General features: G+C 35.3%; 1 protein-coding gene across 1 annotated transcript; it reads right to left on the bottom strand.

Moving 5' to 3' along the window:
• Positions 1–15,658: 15,658 nt before the first annotated feature.
• Positions 15,659–26,118, bottom strand: LOC141396584 (uncharacterized). Its single transcript, XM_073972154.1, has 2 exons — positions 24,732–26,118; positions 15,659–17,474 (listed from the first exon to the last, which is right to left on the bottom strand). The coding sequence occupies exon 2, from the start codon at positions 17,470–17,472 to the stop codon at positions 16,444–16,446; it is 1,029 nt and encodes a 342-aa protein (XP_073828255.1). The 5' UTR covers positions 17,473–17,474; positions 24,732–26,118; the 3' UTR covers positions 15,659–16,443.
• Between the last annotated feature and the right edge of the window lie 1,407 nt (positions 26,119–27,525).

A 27,525-nucleotide genomic window follows, 5' to 3' on the forward strand; every position in this document is an offset into this window, starting at 1 on the left:
AAATATTGAATAGTGTATGTTTTATTCAAAATATATAGTAAATCGAGTGTGTAGGTGAGGGAGGGGAAATCCATAGGCTTCGATAGCTCAGTTAGCGAATGATGAGCAGTGGAGGGAGAAAAGAACAAGAAACTAAAACACAGGCAATATCAGTTTAAATATGTCTTGTACTTGTATTTGTTGCGACATCGAAACGAAATCGGTACAAAATCTGAACTATACCCTCTCCGAAAAATCGTTTAGAAATCGAAATCTGAACGACTTTGCTTCCGAAATTGTTCAGACGTGTCGGACATCAGACATTTGGTTTGCTGGGACTTTACGGGGTGTCATTGTGTGACTGCATGCTTTTTTAATTGGTTGAATTGTGTGTGTGAGCGCACACGTGCGGCTTATTGCGCGACGCTGTTCTAATACATTTAAAGCCGCTGCACATACGGCGCGTCGAGCGCCTGGTGAACCATTGAAACATGCTAATATTTTGGCATTTTTTCATAAATCGAGTAAAAAGTACCGTTATAACGCATATATGTTAGGTATTGAATATATCGGCTACTATATGCTCTACATGTCCACAAAAATATAATTTACAATTCCTCTCCTATCATCAGATATAACGGTATTTGTATTGGTTGGTTCTATTCAGATGAACCAGAGTGTATGTATTAATAAAATACTATAATTGGTTTCGGAGGAACTGATTGAATTGGAAATGAGAATCACGGTTGGTATATTGGGTGATATAAGAAGGTAATTTTTTAAAGTTATACCCAGGTGTATGAAAACTACTAAAGTACCATTTTGGTATTGCATAAACGATAATAAAGGAAGTTTTTTCAAAATGCGTACAATTCTGAAATTTGGTATGAGCGTCGCTAACGGCTGAAATCGTAATGAAATTACCCACTATAAAACTACGAAAAAGTAATAATAATTTTTTCCACAAACAACCCTGAAGGGACAAGGGAGACCTCCATCATATCAATGAGTGCACCCCGATTCATATCAGCTCAATGATATGGGACCTACTGTTTATTGCCGAGTTCGAACGGCGCACAGTGGTAGATTTGAAATATTTAGGCGACCAAAAATATTTTTGGACGTTAATGGCTTCGAAAGACAGTATTTTAAAAAGATATGTATTTATTTAACAAAATAGGAAAAACATATATCTATATATATAAAAGAGTAGTGAGGTGAGTGACTGACTGACTGACTGACTGATTCATCAACGCCCAGACGAAACGGCTGAAGCTAGAAACTTGAAATTTTGGGTGTAGGTTGCTGTTGGTGTGTAGGGGTGAGATAAGGCTGGGTTTTTGGAAATTCGACCTAGAAGTGTACGAAAAGTACTAAAAGGTACTAAATATGGTACCCTTGGTATTAGGCAAACGGGAAGAGCTAGAATTCTGAAATTTGGAATGAGGGTAACTGATGGATAGTTAGAAAGATGTACCAAAGGGTTTTTGGAAATTCTAACTACAAGGGTACGAAAAGTACTAAATGGTACTAAATTTAGTACAATTTGTATTTGTGTGAACGGATAGAGCTGGAATCCTGAAATTTGAAATTAGGGGCAATTGTGGAGAGTAACAAAGAAAGGTTTTTGGAAATCGGAACTATAAGTGCACAAAAAGTTCTAAATGGTACTAAATTTAGTACAAATTGGATTTGGGTGAACGGATTGAGCTGGAAAACTGAAATTTGTAATGAGGGTCACTGATGGAGAGTAACAAAGAAAAGTTTTTAGAAATCCGAACTATAAGTGCACGAAAAGTACTAAATGGTACTAAATTTAGTACAATTTGGATTTGGGTGAACGGATAGAGCTGGAATCCTGAAATTTGGAATGAGGATCACTGATGAAGAGTAAAAATGAAAGGTTTTTGGAATTCGAACTATAAGTGTACGAAAAGTAATAATTAAGGTTTTTAGAAATTCGAACTATAAGGGTACGAAAAGTACTAAATGATACTAAATTTAGTACAATTTTGATTTGGGTGAACAGATTGAGCTGGAATACAGACATTTGGAATGAGGGTCACTGATGAAGAGTAACAATGAAAGGTTTTTGTAAATTCGAACTATAAGTGCACGAATAGTACTAAATGGCACTAAATTTAGTACAATTTGGATTTGGGTGAACGGATAGAGCTGGAATCCTGAAATTTGAAATTAGGGTCACTGGTGGGGAGTAACAAAGAAAGGTTTTTGAAAATCCGAACTATAAGTGCACAAAATCTTCTAAATGGTACTAAATTTCGTACAATTTGGATTTGGGTGAACCGATTGAGCTTGAATCCTGAAATTTGTAATGAAGGTCACTGATGGAGAGTAACAGAGAAAAGTTTTTAGAAATTCGAACTATAAGTGCACGAAAAGTACTAAATGGTACTAAATTTAGTACAATTTGGATTTGGGTGAACGGATAGAGCTGGAATCCTGAAATTCGGAATGAGAATCACTGATGAAGAGTAAAAATGAAAGGTTTTTGGAATTCGAACTATAAGTGTACGAAAAGTAATAAATTGTACCAAATTTAGTACAATTTGGGTTTGGGTGAACGAATAGAGCTGGAATCCTGAAATTTGGAATTAAGGTCACTGATGAAGAGTAAAAAAAAAGGTTTTTGGAAATTCGAACTATAAGTGCACGAATAGTACTAAATGGTCTGATTTAGTACAATTTGGATTTGGGTGAACGGATAGAGCTGGAATCCTGAAATTTGAAATTAGGGTCACTGGTGGAAAGTAACAAAGAAAGGTTTTTGGAAATCCGAACTATAAGTGCACAAAATCTTCTAAATGGTACTAAATTTCGTACAATTTGGATTTGGGTGAACGGATTGAGCTGGAATCCTGAAATTTGTAATGAAGGTCACTGATGGAGAGTAACAGAGAAAAGTTTTTAGAAATTCGAACTATAAGTGCACGAAAAGTACTAAATGGTACTAAATTTAGTACAATTTGGATTTGGGTGAACGGATAGAGCTGGAATCCTGAAATTCGGAATGAGGATCACTGATGAAGAGTAAAAATGAAAGGTTTTTGGAATTCGAACTATAAGTGTACGAAAAGTAATAGTTGTACCAAATTTAGTACAATTTGTGTTTGGGTGAACGAATAGAGCTGGAATCCTGAAATTTGGAATTAAGGTCACTGATAGAGAGTAAAAAAAGGTTTTTGGAAATTTGAACTATAAGTGCACTAATAGTACTAAATGGTACTAAATTTAGTACAATTTGGATTTGGGTGAACGGATAGAGCTGGAATCCTGAAATTTGGAATGGGGGGTCACTGATGAAGAGTAAGAAAGATGTACCAAAAGTCGAAAAGTCCTAAATGGTAGTGAGTTTAGTATGATTTGGATTTGAAGAGCTGAAATCCTGAAATATGGAATTAAGAATACTGTTGGAATATAGAATGGAGATATGGAGGTAGCTTTATAAAATCGTACTAATGTGCACGAAGCAGTACTAAATGGTACGGAATTCGCAACAATTTGTATTTGCGTGAACAGATTACTGTTGGAGTGTAGGATTGAGGTAGTTTTGGAAATTCGTACTTGGAAAAGTGCTAAATGGAACTACATTGGCTATAAATTGGGTTTAGGTTAATGGATAGAGCTGAGATATGGAAGTACATTTTGGAAAATCGTGTACGAAAAGTGCTAAATGGTACAAAATTTTGTACCTTTTGGTATTTGCTATATGGTATAGAATTTTGTACAATTTGTGATTTTGTAACGGGTAGAAATGGAATTTTGAAATTCGGTATTAGATTAGCAATTGGTGTTTAGAGTGGAGGTAGGGAGGAGGTTTAAAATTCGTACTTATTTTTACAAAAAGTACTAAATATTACTATAATGGGTTTCGGGGGAACAGATAAAGCTGGAAAAGTGAATTGGGGTTAGGATATATGTTGAATATAAGGAAGTAATTTTTGAAATGTTTACCTTTTTTACCAAAAATTTGGGTAACATGTTGGTATCAAAACCATTTTGGTATTGTGTAAACAGTTAAGGTACTTAATTTGGTGTTGGGAGTAGGAACAAACCTGGGATTATATAATTTGGAAATACGCTATTTGTACAAAAAATACGAAATGGAAAAATATTTGTTATGAAGATCACTCTAAAATTTGAGACAAAGTTATGAGTTAAAAAAATTGTACTGAATATTGTTCCATTGATTTGATGTTAACGCCAAGGCGTTTCTAAATAATGTACTGAAATTAAGTAGTTAAACGTGAAGTTTCTTTTCAAAAAATGTTTGTGTGTTAATTTGAAAACGTGGTCCAATGCGACAATTTTGTTAACTAGAAGTTATTTACCCCCTGATAATAAAAAAGCCTAAATTGAAATGCCTCCAACAAATTTTCCGTTATATACGGTTGACATAGTCGTGCACATTAAGTACAATTTTTTGTAAAAAAGTTTTTCTAACCTTTCATGCCACAAATTCCGAATTTCGGTTGGAAAATGTGCAGAAGATCCCCAAAATACTCTAAATCTTCAACAAATCTCTTCTAATAAACGTGGATTGAAGTGAACATTTTTTTAAATTAAACTTTTATATCCTCTAAGTATTCAGGGTCCAAATTTAAAGACAATTGGACAATATAGTTTTGTTTTTTTTTTTAAATACACTAAGTCGAGAGGTACAGTTATATGGGGATATGCGAAAATGTGGATTTTTATGGCCATTTTGAATGCCGAAAATTTAACGGACCTATTCGGGTTCTGGGCGAAACCGCTAAAGCTAGAACCTTGCATTGTAAATGTGCGTGATTGTTTTTGTGAAGGGGTGAGATAAAGTTTAGTGTTTGGAAATTCGTACTGGAAGGGAATGCTGTGTTACTGAAGGGTTAAAACCAGGAGTCAAATCTGAAATTTGCAATATGATACGTAGTTTTGGAAATTCGAAATAAAAAATATGGTAGTTGTGTAGGAATGCGATACGGCAGATTTTTTTGTAAATTCTGGCTACAATCGAAAAATATTGGTAATAAAAATAGGTCTTAGTACAACAGAATCTTCAGCATTCACCATTCCCGTATTAAATATAGTTTATATATTTCGTTCCCTTTCCGCATACGAAGTAGCGGGCATTTGCTAGTTTATAATAAATGCGCACAAACAATTCTTACGTTTTAACGACCAAAATGACCAAAAACTGCCAAAATTTGTTGAACAGGGTGGTCCCGTTGTGTGGGGTCTAAACCAAAACATTGACCTATGTTAATAATTTTTGGTACGAAGGATTCATATCTTCCAAGAGGTCAAAATACCAAATTTCAGCCGAATCGGTCATAAAGTGTCGCTAAAATCCACAAATATCTAAAATCGGACAGTAATTTTATGTGGGGGCTACGACAAAAAATTACCTAATTTCAAAAAAAAATTATACATACTTGTTTTCTACACTCTGAAACCCTTAAATATGAATTTTAAGGGAACTCGGTTGATAGATGTGCGTATTACCGTTCTATTTCAATTGGATACTACGTACAGTCACAACAGGTATTTACAAAAAATTCTCCCATCTTAAAATAGAAAAATCCACTTTATTTTAACTGTGGCAAATTTGAGCACGATTTTACTTCTGAATTTATTAGCAGGTGGTCTGCTATCTTCCAAATTCGATTTGGAGGTGGACAAATTTGGACATTTTTTTAAAAGTTTAAATATATTTAAAAAATATTTGTAAAAAATAATTTTCAATATATATAAAAACATTGATTTTATTACGCTAATTTTACAAATTTCATAGTTCTTTTTGTAAATATTATGAAAGTACTCATTAACAGCTTCCCGATTCATAATAACTTTGGTCTCACTTCTGTATATTTATGCAGCGACGCAATACAACAAAAATTGTATATTTTACAGCACAAAGTCTGTTTTATTTTTACATAAAAAAGTGTCAACTTTGGTACTGCGCCAATCAACGAATACTAAAGTTATTTACAAAAACTAATTATTTTCAGATGACTTGATGTGTTTATTAATTATTCTGTGCAAAAACAAATTAAAATTTCGAAACTTCAAAAATAGGGGTTTGGCCAAAAATTTCCTGATTGCAACCTATGTGCAAGGGTAATGCTTTGGGTTAGTTGCCCTTATTATTTCATATTGTCGTCTTGTTAGATCAGCTTCTACGAACATTTTGAGTGCTTGGAACGGGGTCAAAGGAACAATTGTTTCATTGGTCTTGGAATAAGCTTTTCTATGTTTACTAGCCTTTGTTGGTGATTTTTCTATTTCTTTGAGCAATTTTGAGGCAGTTCTTTTTCCATTCGTTTGCAATACGACTTGTGCGGCATGTATAATAATTTCATATTCAACATTTGATCGAATTTCCTCAGTTTTTCTTCTCTTGCTTCGTTCTCTCGAATCCGAAAATGATTTACTCGGACGACCTGGTTGATTAAGCGAATGCACTGGTATTTCAAAAGTGCCTTCCAGCCACTTCTGGTTGTTTTTGATAAAAACTTCTTCAAATTTATGAGCTATTAGCCGTCTAGGAAAATTTATGGTTAAGGTTATTTTTTCTTTTCACAGTATCTCCGCAAGACAGTAGCAAGTGGTTTTCTAAAAACTCCAATTTCTCATCCAAACTTGGTAAATTTTGTAGTTACATTTGCTCAAACAGACATTTACGGGTCACTAGTTTCACCCCCGAAGAACTAGGTATCTCCATAGTTAAAAAAAAATACAGTCTGTCGCAAAAGTTAGTATACACCGTTGAAACCAAAATGTATTAGGGATAAAAAGCACAATAACTTATTGAAAATAACAAACAATTAGTTTTATATGAGGGACACGAAGGTCGTCTTCGGTAATAGCAATTAAAAGTGCGCAATATTTGCATACATTAGCAAATGTACGGTTCGAATCCAAAAAAGACCAAAATTTATATCGCAAAAGTTAGTATACAAAGGAGAATCCCCGTGGAACTGTTTAAAAATTCTTGATATTTTTGAACAAAATGAAACTAAATCTGCGCTTAAGATCATAAGGAGTATATTAATTGGTTTTAATGGTAGTTATAGTACTTATAGTGACAAGTCCAACGTACACTGGATCGTACAATCCACAAAATTTGGTCATCTAAAAATACAACAACTGTAGCGACAAAATTCCGGGTGTTATGTCCTGTTTATAATTTCTAAAGCCATAAAATGCTCAGACAAACTATTAAGTTTCAATATGGGGTGATTTTGATCGAGTTTCGACTTGTACTGTTTGAAAAAACGGGAATTTCTTGAAGGAAACCCATACTTTTGAGGCCGTTGTCCTTTTGAAACATGTAATAATCCTTAATCCTTACACATAAGAACTTTCCTTTTCAGTTAATTTTCTCACAAATTATGTGCCCTTTCACATTCCCACCAAAAATAAATAGTAGGATAACCTCAAGTTCTGGTGTAAGCCCTACAGTGATAATCCGCCACCACAGAAGGATATGATAGCTAATTTAAAATTTTAATACAGAGCTTGCTCTGTTGTTATAACGCATGGATTGTGCAAAAACGTTCTGAAAAGCTGTGCTCCCTTCACTTAGGACCAAAATACAAATAAATGGATCAGTTAGAAGTAGTTCATTAGACATTAATAGTACATTAGACACTAGGGACACGAGAAGCATGTCCGAAACTTCTAAAAGGCCGGTAGGACAGTATAACTGCAGGGATTACAACGGACCTAGAGCTTCTCCTACTATTTACTATTGGTGGAAAAAAATGAAAAATGAAAAGGGGCAAAATTTGTGAGAAAATTAACTCAAAAGGAAAGTCCTTATGTGTAAGGATTAAGGATTATTACATGTTTCAAAAGGACAATTGCCTCAAAAGTATGGGTTTCCTTCAAGAAATTCCCGTTTTTTCAAACAGTACAAGTCGAAACTCGATCAAAATCACCCCATATTGAAACTTAATAGTTTGTCTGAGCATTTTATGGCTTTAGAAATTATAAACAGGACATAACACCCGGAATTTTGTCGCTACAGTTGTTGTATTTTTAGATGACCAAATTTTGTGGATTGTACGATCCAGTGTACGTTGGACTTGTCACTATAAGTACTATAACTGCCATTAAAACCAATTAATATACTCTTTACGATCTTAAGTACAGATTTAGTTTCATTTTGTTCAAAAATTATCAAGAATTTTTTACACAGTTGCACTAGGAGTCTCCGTTGTATACTAACTTTTCCGACATAAATTTTGGTCTTTTTGGGATTCGAACCGTACATTTGCTAATGTATGCAAATATTGCGCACTTTTAATTGTTATTACAGAAGACAACCTCCTTGTCTATCAAATAAAACTAATTGTTTGTTGTTTTCAATAAGTTATAGTGATATTTATTCCTAATACATTTTGGTTTCAACGGTGTATACTAACTTTTGCGACAGACTGTACATAAAATAAAAAAAATGTTTTTTTTTAAATTTTTTAACTAACTTTGAACTGCTGTATTTAAGGAATAGGCGGGATTCGGCGGCTATTGTTTTTTTTATAGAAAAGCTGAATGTCTAACGTATTTAATAAACAAAAAAATATGACCCGGACGAATCCTGATCCATAACAAAATTGCTTTTGAAATTAAAAAAATTAAATTTTTTTCTGTGAAAAAGAGGTTATGTTCAACAACCGAAAAATATAACGAAAGTTAAAAATAAAACATAAAACCATTATTTATTTAATAGAAGCTTACTTGAGCTATAGGAATCACTAACACTTTCACTTCACTACACAACTTAAAATAAAAATATATGCGTATTGCGAAATTTGATATAGTTTGGGCGCCCAAATAGAAATACGTATCAAGTCAACGATCAAATTGCGTCTAACTGCACGGAAGCGGTGACGTATGATTTAGAAAAATAGTTGGGGGGTAATTCGCGGAAGTGTTTACTATACCTAGAATTCAATATTTTGTGCCTAGCTAGTATTTAGAATTTTGGACTTTTGGCCGCCTAATTACTCAATATCTACCTATGTGCGGCGTGTCCTAAGACACCACTTGTTGAGAAGTTGGCTGAAATACTCAGGAAATGTTGCTAACATTACTGAGGGGTATTTTGCCACCGCTGAAAAATGTTTGATGTTGCCTGGCCGGGGAATCGAACCCACGAAAAGGTAATAAATGGTACTAAAATTGGTCTTGGGAGTATTTTTTAGAATAATATTTTACCCTCTGAGGAGAGAAATCCCTTAATTAAAATGCCACAAAAATGTGTCTCGCAGTTGATGTGTAGGGGTGAGATAAGGCTAATTTTTTGAAAATCGAACTAAGAGGACATTTCGGAAACTTCTTAGTCTAGCACAAAAAGCGCGGTATAAACAGAAAAAAGTTAAGTGTTTTGGAAACCTCCATCTCTGTTATGAAAACATGTTAAATTTTGTTTCGAACTGGCAACTCCTTCATATAGAAACAGGTGTTCAAAAAAGACGCATACGCAATTTTTTTACAATGGAAAAATTAGAAATGCGTGCCGTCATTAGATATTTACATAAAAAAGGTTTATCGGGGCAAGAAATTCATAATGATATGGTGAATGTGTTAGGTGAAAGTGCTCCTTCATATGCAACAGTAAAAAATTGGGTTGCTGAATTTAAACGTGGTCGTACATTGAAGATGAACCACGTAGTGGACGTCCAAAAACAGCAACAACAACAGAAATTGTAGCCAAAGTGCATGATATGGTATTAAATGATCGACGAATAAAAATGCGTGAAATTGCTAATATCATGGGCATCTCAAATGATCGAGTCCATTTAATTTTGCATGAAGAACTACAGATGAAAAAGCTTTCTGCAAGATGGGTGCCGCATTTGTTAACAGTCGATCAAAAACACATAAGAATGATAATTTCTCAAGTTTGTTTGGATCGTTTTAAGCGAAATAAAATGGATTTAAAGCGTCGTCTCATAACTGTTGATGAGACATAGATCCACCACTATACTCCAGAGACAAAAGAACAATCCAAACAATGGACTGAAGCTGGAGGAAGTGCCCCAAAGAAGGCAAAAACAATTCAATCGGCTGGTAAGGTTATGGCAACGGTTTTTTTAGGACTTCAAAGGTATTTTATTGATTGACTATCTGCAAAAGGGTAAAACAATAAATTCAGAGTACTATTGCAACCTTTTGGATCAATTAAATGTACAAATTCGAGAAAAACGTCCTGGCTTACAACACAAAAAAATAATTTTTCATTAAGACAACGCACCAGCGCACAAGAGTGTTTTAACAATGGCTAAAATCAACGAATTAAAGTACGAGTTGCTTGACCACCCACCTTATTTTCCTGATTTAGCTCCCAGTGACTTTTACTTGTTCCCAAATCTAAAAAAATTCCTTGCTGGCAAGCGTTTTACCTCAAATGAAGATGCAATTACAGTTTTAAACCACTATTTTGAAGACCTTGATGAAAACTATTTTAATCAATGGATAGAATTGCTAGAAAAACGTTGGACTAAGTGTATTGAAGTTTCAGGAGATTATAATAAAAAATATAAATATTTTTGAAAAACTAACTAACCATTCTCTTTCATTGATAGGCTAAGAAGTTTTCGAACCGCCCTCGTAAAGTGGCACGAATATTAATTAAAATAGGTATTAGTACAAACAAATTTTCAGTGTTCACCATTTCCACAATAAATATTGTTTATTTGTCTTTTATACCCTTTCCGCATACGAAGTAGCGGGCTCTTTGCTAGTCACGGTGCGCCTTAACTAAATTTAAATGAAAGGTGCTTACACCTGGGAAGTTTTTGCGGTTTCTGAAACTACCATGTTCATAGATGAGAAAAATAAAAAAAAAAAACGAAAAAAATCGCCGGAGGGATTTTTGAATAAATCGCGGTCAAAGTTCAGATTTTTAGGGCTCTTTAGGTTTTCACGATTTTTCTTGGAAACCGCAAGCCCCATCGAAATGGGATTAAAGAAAGTATTGTAGCAGTGAAAATTCTCTACAAGATTGCCCTTTATGAGATTTTCGGAGGTATTACCATTTTTGAGATATAGAAGTTCAAATTTTGACAATTTACTGACTGTATCGTCTCCTTATAAAACATGGTCATGACTGCAATTTCCCAACTTAAACTTATATATTTCAAAAATGGTACAACCTAGGAAAAAATTACGAAAACCAATCTATATCATTTCGACAAGACTTGCCGTTTTCAAGCAAATCATGAAAACCTAACAAAAAAACCTAAAAATGTGACCTGAACTTCTATATTTCAAAAATGGTAAACCCTAAGAAATATCCTAGCGGTCAGTCCTCTGGAGAATTTTCAAAGCTACAAAATTTTCTTTTGCCCCATTTCGATAGGACTTACGGTTTCCAAGCAAAATCGCGAAAACCTAAAATAAACCTAAAAATTTTAACTTTGACCGCGATTTATTTAAAAATCCCTCAGCGATCTTTTCTTGTTTTTGGATTTTTCTCATCTATGAACATTGCTGTTTCAGAATCAGCGAAAACTTCCCAGGTGTAAGCGGTTTTCATTCAAAGTTAGTTAAGGTGCACCCTGCATCACATTGTTTTGTAGGGGGCCATTGTCAGTAGATTGTCCCAATTTGAACTTCTATATCTCAAAAATGATAAAAGCTACGAAAATACCATTCAGGTCAATCTTATAGAGAATTTTCACTGCTACAAAATTTTTTTTATTCGATTTCGATAGGGCTTACGGTTTTCAAGCAAAATCGTGAAAACCTAAAAAAACCCTACAATGTGAACTTTGACGGCGATTTATTTGAAAATCCCTCCGGCGATTTTTTGTTATTTTGATTTTTCTCATCTATGAATATTGTAGTTTCAGAAACCGCAAAAACTTCCCAGGTATAAGCCCTTTTCATTTAAATTTAGTTAAGGCGCAGCGTGTAGTATAATATTAAATGAAAAACTAACGGTTATGTCATTTTGGTTATGTCGCACACTGTCGCGAGTTCATATTAACTGTGGCCAAAAATAGAAGGAGTTGTCGTAGGTGCATCAATTTTGGTACACGTACCTACTATTGAACCATGCCTCCCGATTTTCGGTATTTTGAAGGTTTTAGATACAATGACCAACCGAAAGTAATCAAATTAGGTGGTTAGTCTTCGACAGAGGTATCAAACATTCCAAGAGAGAATTGTGAGTGTAGGTCCACGTTTTGATATAGCCCCCTTACAACGGTACCTCCCGATTATCGGTATTTTGAAGATTTTAGCCTCATTATTACACCGAAATTGCTGAAATTCGGTATTTAGTCTCCGTTTGAAATTTGTCTGCATAGTTCCACGCCTTCATATAGCCCCCATAGGACGGTACCTCCCGATTTTCGATATTTTTTAAAGGTTTTAGCCTGATTATCACACCGAAATGGCTGAAATTTGGTATTAAGTCTTCGTTAGGGGGCTTATAACGTTCTACCAGAAATCTGTCGGTATAGGTCCTCGTCTTCCTATAGCCCCCATAGAACCGTGCCTCCTCATTTTCGGTATTTTGAGTGTTGCGGCCTTAATATCCACCTGAAATGACTGAAATTTGGTGCTTAGTCTTCATATTGTTTGTAAGCATATTGAATATATCAAACCCTTGCCTTTATATATGAGAAATTTTCTTTAAAAACATTTTTTGACCGATTAGTGGTCAAAAAGGTCACTTTTTGTAAGAAATCGATTTTTGAATTTCGCTTTTCACCATTTTTTTTAATTAATATTTTTTAAAATTCTCTCGTTTTAAAGCAAGATTATTAGGTACTTAATAAGCCCACAAAAGTATATGATGATCGGTTCATTCGTTTTCGCGCTATAGCCAACACCGCAAAACGCTTTGTTAAAAAAGGGAGGTATCTTCTGACTTAGGTGGTCGCGGAAAAAGAAAAATGACATGTTCGTCTGCAAACCTCTGCAGCTGGTACCTTTATACGTTTGAAGTACTTACTTTTTACAACTCAAACAGCAAATAATATCGATAAACACTTTTATACAATTTTTTTCACACTCCATTAATTTTAAAATTTGGTTCACAAATTCGATTTACTAAGCATCACAGACTTGGGTAGCTGCAAACACCATATGTTCACTATTTACTCCCAAACAAAAATCTATGTTTACTACATCCAAAGCAATCTTAAAAATTTATTTTAGAACGATAAATTACTTTAAATATTAAAATTTGGAGCATAATACAAGTTATTAATTTAAGTAAAATAATTGGTATGTTCCAGTACTGCAAGAATCTACTAATATTTACAATTTTTTTTTCGATATCATAAAAGAAAAATTGTTATCGTAGTAAAAATTAGTAGCTTCTTGCAGGTTCTGGAACAGGCATATTGACAAAAATAGTCATATCCAACAATTATCGGATTTGAACCTGCACATGGACAAAACTACTGACAAATCAATACCATAATTGAAATTCCTTCATATCGAAATGTTTACTATAAATTCTCATCAATAAATTTGTATTCCGAAGTATTTGATTTTGACCATTTTTTGCCACGGTCGTGACACTGTGTGTCGTTTAATATATGCTAATAGTGACTTCAAAAAATTGTGAATAGTCATGAAAAATAAAAACTTTAAAAGTAATTAATGTATAATTAGGATTTTATGTAAGCTTAGGTAAATACTCATCCAAATATCATACAGGGATACGAAGTTGTAAAAAAGTCATAACCCTAATGTATCTATTCTATGCTGTGTAGTATTGAAATAAATAATTAATATTATTTACATTCTATCTCTTTCTTTATATACCCTCAGCCTTTAGGCTATGAAGGGTATATACACTTTCATACGGGCAAAATGTGCCTCATCGAAATAATGGTTTCAGACCCCAAGTATGTTTGGACGAAATGTGTTTCAGACAATTTGGAGTCGATTGAGCAATGTCCGTCCGTCTGTCTGTTTGTCTGTCTGTCTGGCTGGCTGGAGCGCACGATAACTCTCGAACGGATGAACCGATTCGGTTCAAATTTTGGCTTTCGTAATATTTTGCCCAAACTTAGTTTAAGTTCGAAGATGAGCTATATCGGTCCACTCCTTCCAGTACCTCCCCCACAAAAGTTCGAAAATGTTCGGAAAATTTGTGCGCACGATAACTCTTGAAGGGAGTAACCGATATGGTCCATACTTTGCCCATCGTGGAGCGTGTACCAGACTTAGATCAGGTTTTAATATGGACTCAATTGGTCCACTCCGTCGGGTACCTCCCACACAAAAATTTGGAAAAGTTTAGTTTAGGACCATCTCTCGAATCGCTTTGATTTTTGCTTTTGCAACTTGTATTCACTGCCCTCCATACGACGGTATAAGTTTCATCAGGGGCAAGTCCATACTTCCTGAGAAAATAGCCTGAAAGTTGCAAAAAACCCCTATGACACCGTGTGAGGAGGTTGGAGGGCAAAATAACACTCGAACAGGTCTGCCGATTCGGTCCAAAGTTTGGTCTTAGTAATATTTTGTCCAAACATAGTTTAAGTTCGAAGATAAGCCATATCGGTCCACTCCTTCAGGTACCTCCCCCACAAAAGTTCAAAAATGTTCGGTAAAATTGTGCGTACGATAACTCTTGAAGAGAGTGGCCGAATTGGACCATACTTTACACATCTTAATATATCTACCAGATATGGATCAGGTTCAAATATGGACTATATTTGTCCACTCCATCTGGTACCTCCCACACAAAATTTCGGATACATGTTCACTTTAAGACCTGCTTTCGAATCACTTTGATTTTTGTTGAAGCAACTTGCATTCGCTGCCTCAATTGCGATGGTAAAAGTTGTTTCAGGGGCAAGTCCATACTTCTTGAGCAAACATCCCTGAAGTTTTGAAAAACCCCTATGGTACCATATGTAGTGGCTGGAGATCCATTCTTTTTAGTATCTCCTCCGCAAAACTTTTGATCTCTAATCATTTTTGTCAGTTCAAACGCCCAAAATTCCCTAAATACATGCGTTTTTTTGGGAAAAAATTGTTTTAATATACACAGGCTGAGGGTATATCTCTGTCGGCCATGCCGACTGATACTTTTTTACTTGTTTTAAGATAAATTCCAAGAAGTCGGCCACATGAGCAGGATAGCCACACACAGTAATATCATTATGGAACAATAGACGACTTTCCTTTGACTACGATATATGTTCAATATAACCCATTGTTGTTTAAAATAATCTTTTAAATTAAATTATATTGTTTAATTTGTACCTTTTGTCGTCTACGTTATTTTAACCTAATGCGTGCTATTCAGAGTTTAAATTGAGTAATAAGAATTTACTTAGAATTAATTCTAGAACGTTTTTGTTTAATATTTGAAATTCCTAAGCCTATGTAAATACTATTTCAATGTGGAATAATGAAAAAAGTAGTTACAAACTAAGATTTATTTAATAATCATATGTATGTAGTAGTTAAGAGATACATGATTTATGATAAAAATGTATGGAAGAAATGTGATGTTAAAAGCATTAACATTTGTGGAGTATTAATATTGCAATATTGTAAAAGAAAAATAAAATTTGTTTGTTTGTTATGCAATGAATATGCTGGAAAAACAATAAAAAAATACCTTAAAACTAATAAAAAAAATACCTAATTAATTAGTGTTTAGCACTTTACCTTTTTTCACTTTTTTCCATAGAAAAGATTTTATGTTTTTTTTGTTCAACTTTTAATTCAACTTTATTGATAATTTTGATAGATTTTCAAGGTAAGTATTTACAATGGGTTTCTTTTGCATTTAGGTGTTCACAGATAAGTATTTAGGATTTGGTTTTCAAGGTAAGTATAAATATTTTTCTTTTCACAGGTTTTTCGTGTGTTTCAAAAAAGGTAAGTATTTAGGTATGTATCAAAGGTAAGTAGCAGGTTTATGTACAAAGGTAAGTATAAGGAAATTCACAAGGTAAGTATTTTATGGTTTTTTGTACTATTCAGGTATATGTATGTTTTTAACACGGTAAGTATTATATGTTTTTGTTTCAGGTATAAAATTATAATTACAATATTGTTTATACACATTCGATTATTAGGATTTGATTTTTATGCAAATTCACTTTAATGTTTTAATTATAATATTTTGTAAGTTAACACTTTTGTACTTCTCACTTCGTCACGACGGGGGTGGTGCGTGTTGATCGTTTTGATGCTCAAACTTCGATTGACTTTCTTCTGTTTTGCATCGTCACATAAAACCTGTTTTGCATTCCAATGGTTTTGGAAATGCAGAAACAGAAATGACAAAATATACAAATTATGTTCTCGCTTGCTTGTTGGTATGTGTGTATGTACTAAAAGCATACCGCTATGCTACAGTAGTGTACCAAATAAATAGCACACTTAATGGGCAACAAAATAGCACACCTTTATAATAAAATTTTTGGACATTCATGTACATGCCTCCCCCGCCGTGATATCTGTGAATAAAAGAGTTTAATTAGTAGGCATATTTTTAATTGGGCCTGAAAATACATAGCCTAATTTTGTGTTGAACGCCTTCACATCTCCAATGCCAGCCGGTGTACAGCCCTCCTGGTGAATCGCAGAAAATGTATCGGCTCCCAACTCTAAATCAATGGGAATGTTGCTGCGAGGATCGGGGTCAGCGAGAGCTTGCGGCGCAAAGTAGCCTGTAGGGTCTTCTAACAAAGGGTCGGAATAGGGTCTGCGTGGCAATTCATCGGTAATAAGGGCGTTTACTTTTAAAGCCCACGTGCCGTTTATGTTCCTGGCCATAATCTTGAAGGTAGCAAATCGGCGACTCTGATATATTATCGATCTGAGACCAAGCCTTTGGAACGTTGAATAGGCCATTCTGGACATCGTGGCCGACTGACAAATGAGTGCTCGTACAGTCTTCCAAGTATCTACACTGTCGGCTGAGACACGCACAAGGGCTGTGGGGACGAACACCAAATCCCAAGAGAATGAAGGCACCACAATGGGAGCTGGTTGTAAGGTATTATCTAACTGTGGGGCCCCATGTAATAAGGTGTGGTGTCGGTGGTCGCACCTTCTGCAGCTCGTCAAACTGGTGCAATCCGGTGCCAGATGACTACGGGCCAAACAGTTCCGACAGTACCCTCTCCGTTCAACGGTTTCGTACCTCTGAAAAGCAGACTGCTCTCTAAACCTGGGGCATGTTACGATTGCGTGATCGTCCTGGCAGAGCCCGCAGGCATATTGCCAGAAACTCGGCCGATCCCTTCTTTCTTCTCGCTGACCCGATCGGCTTCTTGATTGTGGTCGTCTTTGTGGCTGTTCTGGTTGTGGCTGTTGTTGATGCTGACGCTGCTGTTGTTGATGCTGACGCTGCTGTTGTTGACGTGGTTGATGTTGTTGATGGATTGGCTGTTGTTGAGGTTGCTCTGGTTGTGGTGGGCGATTTTGTTGTTGTCGCCTGTTTGGGGGTCTTTCCTCCTCTTCTTCGTCCCAATTATTGTGTGGGAGGTAGGCAGCCATATCTGTAATTAAAAGAGAGAGAGGAGTACCAAGTTTTTTAAGAAAAGAGGGTCCGACTAGTCAGTCGGTAAATAGCTTGACAACTTTGGTTATGGGTCGACTAGAGATGCCAAGCGAAGTTTTGATGTCTACCACTCTAATGTTATCGTCCACCCCCTTATATGTCTTAACAATTCGCCCCAACTTCCACTCCGTTGGCGACAAGCGATCATCTTTCACGACCACAAGATCGCCTTCTTTTAAATTGTCTTTCTGGTATTTCCATTTATGTCTTCTATGAAGTTCTGTTAAGTATTCATGTTTCCATCTATGGCAAAAATGTTGTGAAATTATTTTAAGTCGCTTCCAGCGATTAACATATGAAAGGTCGGAATCGGAAATATCCGGTTCTGCTGGCTCTAACATCGGTGCCCCAATGAGAAAATGAGCTGGTGTTAAGGGAGCTATGTCGTTAGGGTCGTCACTGGCTGGACTCAAGGGTCTTGAATTCAGACAAGCCTCAATACGAATTAATATTGTAGTGAATTCTTCGAAAGTAAAATTAAGATTTGGAAAGCTTTTACGTAAATGAGTCTTAAAGGACTTAACACCGGCCTCCCACAATCCACCCATGTGGGGAGCGCCAGGAGGTATAAACTTCCACTCTAAGTTTTGATGAGAATTTTGGGTAATAGCTTGTGAACTAAGATTTTTCATAAATTCTGCTCTATCTTTTTTGAGTAATTCAGATGCACCGACAAAATTGGTGCCGTTATCGGAGTATACACACGCCGGACAACCTCTACGACCTATAAATCGAGTGAAGGCAGCTAAGAATGATTGCGTCGAAAGATCGCTAGTTACTTCTAGGTGGATTGCCTTGGTGGCGAAACAAATAAAAACGCATACGTAACCCTTCGTTATTAAACACGCTCTACCAGTAAAGTTTTTGATATTGAAAGGGCCGGCAAAGTCCACCCCAGTATTGTAAAAGGGTCGTGTTAGAGAAGTCCTCTCCGGCGGAAGAGAAGCCATGATTTGATTTTGACTGTGTTTCTTATACAATGTGCAAATTTTGCAGTTATGAATGGTCTTTTTTACTAGAACTTTCAGTTTGAATATCCAGAACTCTGAACGTAGGACTCGAGTCATGAGCTGATTTCCACCATGCATAGTTATTTGGTGTGTAAATTCTACTAGGAGTTGCGATAACTTGGACATATATGGTAACAAGATGGGATGCCTTTCATTTTCTGTTAAGGCAGGTGATTGAACAAGGCGACCATTTGCTCTAATAAGGCCATTTGAGTCAAGATACGGATTTAAAGAAACAAGACCGCTACTAGATGGAAGTTTAGATTTTCTTTGCAATAGCTTGTACTCGTTTTCAAAATAATATTTTTGGGTTACCATGATAACTAGACGTTTAGCCTGTTGAATCTCTTCAAGGGAGTAATCGGGACAAGCTCGTAAGTGTTTTTTGTAGTATCGCATAGCACATGCATATGCTCGATATACTCTGTTTAACTTTGAGAAATTTACCAAAGGGTCTTTCTTTAAAAGTTCTTGTCTGGCATCATCAGTAATGGTTGTAAGGGTGAGAACCTTAGCTGATTTCTCTTCTAAGTTCGTATCTAACGGAATATTATTTGAGGGCCAACTAGATTTTTGGCATTTTAACCACTGGGGTCCATGCCACCATAGATTATGGGTTTTCAAATCGATCGGTGAACATCCGCGACTTGCTACATCAGCGGGATTCGCCTCAGAGTCAACGTGACGCCATCGATCATTACCAACATTTTCAATAATTTCTGAAATTCTGTTACCTACAAAGGTACTCCAATGGCACGGTGGTTTTTTAAGCCAAGCTAAAACGATTGTGGAGTCTGTCCAATAATAAGATTCAATACTCGATATCTGAAGATTTGATATTATTGTAGAGGCCAATTTAGAGAGAAGTACAGCTCCGCAAAGCTCAAGTCGTGGCAAGGAAATCTTTTTAATCGGTGCGACCCTGGTTTTTGCTGCTAGGAGAAATGTGTCAACACTTTTATTGGTATTTTCTACCCGAATGTAGAGGGCCGCGCCATACGCGCTCTCTGACGCGTCGCAGAATCCATGAATCTCAATTTGATTAGTTGGTGTGTACTTAATCCATCTTGGAATAGTGATAGTGTCGATTGAGAAAGTATTTTTAACAAAGTTTTGCCAATTTAATAGTGTCATGGGTTTGAGAGCGTCATCCCAGTCTATTTTGTCTAACCAAATTTGTTGCATGATTAATTTGGCTACTACTATTACTGGAGCTAACCAACCACATGGGTCAAACAATTTGGCAATCGTAGATAGAACTTCCCGTTTTGTATAGTTAATCTTGTTTTCTATAGAAGGCGATGGGACCGAAAAACTATCCCCCGAAATATTCCATCTGATACCTAGGGTCTTGGTAGAATCATTTTCAGACAGATCTAGCCAATTGAGAGGCAAAAGGTGATCACTTGGCAAGTCTTTAATTATTTTGGGCTCATTTGAAGTCCATTTTCTAAGTTGAAAACCTGCAGAATCAAAGGCAGAAATTAATTCTTTGCGAGAGTCTAACGCTTCTTGTATGGAATGACCTCCCGCTAGGACGTCATCAACATATAAGTTTTGTAAAATAACTGAAGCAGCTCTAGGGTAGATATCTTTTATGTCTTCTGCTAATTTCATGAGAGTACGAAGTGCTAAAAAGGGAGCGCAGTTCACTCCGAAAGTGACTGTCAAAAGCTCATAATCTTCCACTGGGTCAAAAAGAGATTTCCTAAAAAGAATTCGTTGATAACGAGTGTGATTTCTATCCAAGAGAATCTGACGATACATTTGTGTAACATCGGCATTGTAAACATATTTGAAGAACCTCCATTTTAATATTTGCAAAACAAGATCTTGCTGAAGTATGGGTCCAGCGAAAAGATTATCGTTGAGGCTTCTTCTATTTGACGTGGGGCTTGACGCATTGAATACTACCCTAAGTTTAGTAGTTAACCGATCTGGTTTAATCACCGCATGGTGCGGCAAATAGTAATTTGGGGTCTGATCTATTTCCTCACGTGAAAGTTTTCTCATATGTCCCAGCTCTAAGTATTCTAATATCGCTTTGTCATATGAGTCTTTGATTTCTGGAGTCTTTGAAAGTTTTTTCTCCATTCTATAGAACTGTGCGAGGGCTATATTACGAGAATTTCCGAGCTCCTCACAATTTTTAAAAGGTAGGGTAACAATATATCTCCCATCTTTATTTCGTTTTGTTGTTTCTAGGTAGTTTTGTTCGCAGAATGAGTCTTCTTCTGACCTCAAAACTCTTTTTGGGGGCTCTTCCACCTCCCAAAAACGTGTAATAATCTTTTCGATTGAAGTGGTGTTAAACAAAGAAATGTTATGTGGATTTCTAGTGGTTTCGGGTATTGGACCGCCTACTATCCAACCGAATACTGTTTTTTGCGCTAAGAATGAGCCAAAAGATTTTATGGGAGTCCCTATTTCGAAGATTAAGGGTCCTATATCCATTCCTATGAGAAGATCGACAGGTTGACTTATGTGGAATTTCGGGTCTGCTAAGTTCAGACCAATAATATCTGTAAGTTTACTCTTTTCAATATTTTGTGAAGGCAAATTAGACGGAAGGGTCTTCAAAACTGGTGCCCATACATCTAATTCAAAGCTAGGGTCTAAACGAGAACGCAAAGTGAAAAGACAAGATTTTGTAGAAGTTTCTGAGACGATTTGGCTAAGTCCTGTAACATGAACAAGGTTTTTCTTGGTAGGCAATTTTAATTTGTTTCGAAGTTTTTCAGAGATAAAAGTAGATTGTGATCCAGGGTCAATAATTGCTCTGGCATCATATGATTGTCCTCTATTTTCGACCTGTACTATAGCAGTGAAAAGCAAAGTTGCACTAGGGTTGTGTTCGAAAACTCTATGCTCTTGTAGAGTCAAGGTTGTAACGTTTTGTGGTTCTGTGGACTGTATTGTGGCTGTGAGAGCTGAAGCACTAGTACTAGGGCGCACTTCATCTCTTGCTAAGTTGTAATTCTGGGTTTGTTGTTGGGTGTCTGTTCCCTTATGTAACATGGAATGGTGTCTCATATTGCAAGTACGACAACCAAACCGACTTTTACATTCTTTGACGCCGTGATTAGACGAAAGACAATTGTAACAAAGGTGTGAGATCTTGACTAAATGAATTCTATCATTTACTGACTTTCCTAGGAACTGAGAACAATCTCTAATAAAATGATTTGCTTTGCAAAGTGGACAATTTTGCGTATTTTGAGTCTTTTGCTGTTGATTCGAAGTTTGTTTATTCACCGAACTCCCCTTATTTTGTGAATTTGGCCAAGTATTGGTGTGGAAACTGTTTGCAAATTTTAATTTTTTACTAAAATCAGTTTTTTGTTGAGTGTATTTTGTGCTTGTAGGCTTAATATTTCCTACAGATTCTAATGTCTTGAATTTATGGGTCAAATATTTGTTTACCTGCTCCCAGGTTGGCAAAGTTTTGCTGTCGTGCAAAGAGTTTTCAAATTCCTCTAGAAAAGATCGAGGTAGTTTTGAGGAGCAAAGATAAATAAGGATAGGATCCCAACCCTTTACATCAACATCTAGAGTCTCAAGAGTCTGAATACAACTATTAATGGTACGTTGAAGTTTTTGAATTGTGTTACTTGAATCAAACGCTATATGGGGTAAATTGAAAAGAATTTTGATTTGCTCGTTGACCTGCATCCTTCTGTTTTCATATCGCTCAGTGAGATTCTTCCACGCTAACTCAAAGCCATCGTTTGTAAGTGGGACATGACTGACTATCTCTCTAGCTTCTCCTGTTGTTTTCTGGGTCAAATGGAAGAGTTTTTCAACTTTACTTAGTTTCGAATTTTTAATATATATCGCTGTAAAGAGGTCTCGGAACGTAGGCCACTCGCTGTAACCTCCACTGAATGTGTCTGTGTCACATGGTGGAAGTCTTGAAACAGGTGTAAATTCTACTTCAGTATTGAAGTTTTGCGTCATTTGAGATTCTCTTTTAACTTTTTCTTCTGCTTCTTTCTGCTTAACTAACTGAATTTGCCCATTAATCGCTCCTACAGCATTTTTGTAAATGTCAATGGCTTCTAGATAATGAGTTCTTAGCTTATTTTTATCAATTTCTTTTTCACCTTCCCCTGGGACATGATCCCTGCATTCTTCATACGCTCTTTTTACATGGTCATAAACCGAATCTAGCTGAACTCTTGATGCCTCTAATCTATGAATATCATCTTCGGTGTTCGCTATACTTAAAATCGCTGCATAATCTTTTAAATCATTAAGACAGTTAACAAATTTTTCACGATTAAGTTTGGCCATCTTTCTTTGTAAATTAGATCTGACTTTAGAACAAATTTGCTGAGTCGCAAGAAATGACAAAGTAGTCCAATCAAAGGGTCAAACCTTTTTGTTATTGGGTAAAAAACAGAGTCAGAAAATTTTGTCTTAGCAAAATTTTGATGTTAATTCCCAAATAAATTCACGACAACTGGATATTTTGTAGAGTAGAGTAAATGTTTTGTGGAGTACGATAAATGTTTTCTCCAATGTGAGTACAGAGAATTAAAATTATTTGATGCCAAATATTTTCATTCAAAGAACGCAAGAAAAAGTTTTGAAAGGTCGAAAAATTTCAATCAAAATCCGAAAAAAATTTCCAAAAATAAGTCGAAGAAAAATGTGTGTTGGGTTATCCAGAAAAAAAGTCCCAAAGAACAGCAAATTGCAGAAATAACAAGGTTGTAATAAAACCCTAGTTAAACAGCAAATTTGATCAGAAAAAGTGAAATGATTTTTTGTACGCAGTTGTTTTTTGAATAATTGTCTAAATCCACAACTATTTTAGTGACGCTTTTGTAAATAAATTGTTGAGAGAATGATTTCGCTTTAAACACAGACGAAAATTTTTTGTTTTTTCCAATAATAATTGGTTTTGGGTGGAAACAAAAATGTCTTAGTAAAGAAACGAGTCAAGCCAGAGCAAAATCCCAGCAGACAATTTCAAAGGTGAATTATTTTGGGTCCAAAAAATCCAAATTGTTAGCGAAAAATGCTTTAGAATGTCGTATTGTTGTTTCAAAATGGTTTAAAATTAAAAATTAATTAATTTAAAATCAAAAATTTTTTCAACAAAATATTGCTTATTTGCAAAAAAGACAAAAATATTTTGTGTCTAAATCAAAAATTTTCATCCAAAAAATTTCAAAGATGCTGTAAAAATGTATGAGTATCAAAAGTTATATAAATTTTCATAAGATAAGAAAAAGTTTAAAGTGTCGAATGTTTAGGTTAGTTAACCTCAAATTTTTGGGCGCTTGTCCACCAAACGCTTATGCTTATGTACGTAAAAGGCGCAAAATGTTTTTTTCCAATTTTTCCCAAAATGGATGTATTGGGAAATCAATATGGCGCTTATGTATAAATTGTTTAATATTGTTGTTTGTGTGTATGTCGCCGTATAAGATTTTTTCCAAAATTTTTGTAAACGTTTGTAATTTTTATGTTAGTAATTTCAGGTTATTTTCCCATAAATTGTGTGTGTTGTATGTGTTTTTGGGTCAATAACCGACAGAAATTATTTAGCTTCCAAAAATAATATGGTTTCCAAGTGACTGATGATTTTCCAAAATATATATCGGGTCAGACTTCCAAAATTTCCAAATTATTGAACGGACGGACAAATATGTATGAGCGAAAAGGTCGACTTTCCACAAGTCTCTCACTAAACTTTCCAATTTTTCCACAAAATTTCTCTTTTTCTTCTTGTATTTAAAAATGCATGAGAAAATTTCCAAAATTGAGAGAATTTTCCAAAAATTCCACTATGTTATGCTTGAACTGTGCATGTATTTGTAAATTGTTAGATTTCCACAAAATGATCTAACCAAATTTACACAAAAATTTACCTTTTTAGAAATTTATGTGGATAAATTGAAAAATCTTTGTTACAAAATCCCAAATTTCACTAGGTTGTATGTGTTTGTGTGTGTATGTGTGGACGTATATGTGTGTTCCCACTTTCGCTGGGTCAACTTCAGTCCGCTTTTCTAGGGTTATGTAAAAAAACTTGGGTCTTTGTATCCAAAGGTGTCAATTTGTGATGTAATAGCGAGTTATCGTATAAAGGGACAGTGTCGGGAGTCAAAATTCGCCGTACCCTGTGTTCCTTTTTTGATGCCACGCTCCAAATCAAAAAACTTATTTGTACTCACTTTGCTCTGTTTGGTTATAGGGTCTAGGTAAGTATATGGGGGGGTTTTAACCTTTTGTCCGTCTGTCCGCCTTTCCAAATCCTCAGCTCCAACTCTCCAACTGATTGTTTGTTGTTGTTTTGTTACGCGTCACCGTATTCGCGTTTAGTTTATATTGGTTTGTTTTGTAGATATTGTTGTGTGTTGTAGAAATTGTATGTTTTAATGTTTAAATGTTCACTTTTGTTTCAATGTAATTTGGGTTTTTTTTTTTTTGATATTTATGTTTTTGTATGTGAACTTTTTTGTTTAGTATTTTTAAAACAAATTTAATTTTAATTTTTTCTTTCTTGTAAAATAATTTTTTTGTTTAATCACTTTTTCCACGTCCCACTGTAATATTCCACTGTCTGCGTTCCACTGTATTTGTTTTGTTTTAAGTTTCCACAAATTGTCACTGTTTTGCTTCTTATGTTGTTCTCTTTACAAACTTTATTTTTTTTTTTCAATTTTGTTCACTGCGTTTGTTGTTGTAATTTTTCAATGTCACTAGTTTCACAATTTTGTTGTTGTAAAAAACTCTTCCAAAAAATTCCACTTTTATGTTGTATTTGTTTTTTGAAAATGTTAAGATTTTTCTTAACCACACATATTCGGCTCGACTAGGACCAAATGTTTAGCACTTTACCTTTTTTCACTTTTTTCCATAGAAAAGATTTTATGTTTTTTTTGTTCAACTTTTAATTCAACTTTATTGATAATTTTGATAGATTTTCAAGGTAAGTATTTACAATGGGTTTCTTTTGCATTTAGGTGTTCACAGATAAGTATTTAGGATTTGGTTTTCAAGGTAAGTATAAATATTTTTCTTTTCACAGGTTTTTCGTGTGTTTCAAAAAAGGTAAGTATTTAGGTATGTATCAAAGGTAAGTAGCAGGTTTATGTACAAAGGTAAGTATAAGGAAATTCACAAGGTAAGTATTTTATGGTTTTTTGTACTATTCAGGTATATGTATGTTTTTAACACGGTAAGTATTATATGTTTTTGTTTCAGGTATAAAATTATAATTACAATATTGTTTATACACATTCGATTATTAGGATTTGATTTTTATGCAAATTCACTTTAATGTTTTAATTATAATATTTTGTAAGTTAACACTTTTGTACTTCTCACTTCGTCACGACGGGGGTGGTGCGTGTTGATCGTTTTGATGCTCAAACTTCGATTGACTTTCTTCTGTTTTGCATCGTCACATAAAACCTGTTTTGCATTCCAATGGTTTTGGAAATGCAGAAACAGAAATGACAAAATATACAAATTATGTTCTCGCTTGCTTGTTGGTATGTGTGTATGTACTAAAAGCATACCGCTATGCTACAGTAGTGTACCAAATAAATAGCACACTTAATGGGCAACAAAATAGCACACCTTTATAATAAAATTTTTGGACATTCATGTACAATTAGTATTATCTTCGTTTAATGGATATGGAATATTTATTGTAAATTATTATTCAGGACAATAAACAACAAAACAACATTGTTCCACAACATCCCATACGGGACAAGGGAGACTTCTCTCATATCAATGAGTGCACCCCGATTCATATTAGCTCAATGATATGGGACCTACTGTTTATCGCCGAGTCCGAACGGTGTGTCTTACGACACCACTTGTGGAGAAGTTTTTCAAGGCTGAAATACTCAGGAAATGTCGTCAACATTACTGAGGGGTATTTTGCCACCGTTGAAAAATGTTTGATGTTGCCTGGCCGGGGAATCGAACCCCCGACCTTCTGCGTGCAAGGCGGGAGTGCATACCATTGCACCACGGTGGCACCCTCAGGACAATAAGGAATACAAATTCTGAGAGAAATATTCTTGATTATTTTACCCAATATATAAGTTGTAGTAATTTAAGGCCTATTTTGTTTGAGAAAAACTAAAAGTATAATTTGGAATCGAGATACATACTTACTTACTTAGTTGGCCCATTACAGAACATTTGTTCCATAGACCGAACTGAGAAAAGATCTCCATTCCTCTCTGTTTTTCGCTTGACTTTTTGGAATACCGCGCCTTTTCATTTCTTCATCCACTTGTATGCTCCATCGAAGCTTAGGCCTGCCGATTCTGCGTGCACCACCATGTGGCATGTATTCATACGCCTTTTTAGCGGGTTCATCATCGCTCATTCTCATGATATGGCCTAGCCAACGCAATCGTTGCATCTCGATACGTTTAACTATATTCATGTCTTTGTATAGCTTATATAGCTCGTGGTTCATACGACGTCGATATTCACCGTCAACGCAAATCGGCCCGTAGATCTTTCGAAGAATTTTCCTCTCAAACACACCAAGCACTGCCTTATCTGCTTGCGCAAGTACCCATGCTTCGGAGCCATACATTTGTATAGTGTTATTTTTGTTTGACGAGATGTGGCTTTGTTTTTAAATTGCTTACTTAGACCATAGTAGCATCTGCTGGCCAATACAATTCCTCTTCTTATTTCACAACTGATGTTGTTTGCTGTGTTTATGGCAGTGCCGAGGTAGACGAAGTCTTTAACTACCTCAAAATTGTAGGTACCAACTTCCACAGTTGGTCCGAGCTCTATGGACGCTTTGCGTGTCGACACCATCAATTTGGTCTTTTCGCCGTTTACCGCCAGACCCACTTTCGCAGATTCTGCTTCGACCTTCCTAAAGGTATCAGTTACTTTCTTTACTGATCGTCCCATGATGTCTATGTCATCAGAATAGGCAAGTAACATGTAGCTATTGGTGTAAATTGTGCCATTTCTTTTGAC

This window comes from Musca autumnalis, unplaced genomic scaffold (assembly GCF_047663935.1).
Source record: "Musca autumnalis isolate F117 unplaced genomic scaffold, ASM4766393v1 scaffold_3, whole genome shotgun sequence".
Taxonomy (NCBI): domain Eukaryota; kingdom Metazoa; phylum Arthropoda; class Insecta; order Diptera; family Muscidae; genus Musca; species Musca autumnalis.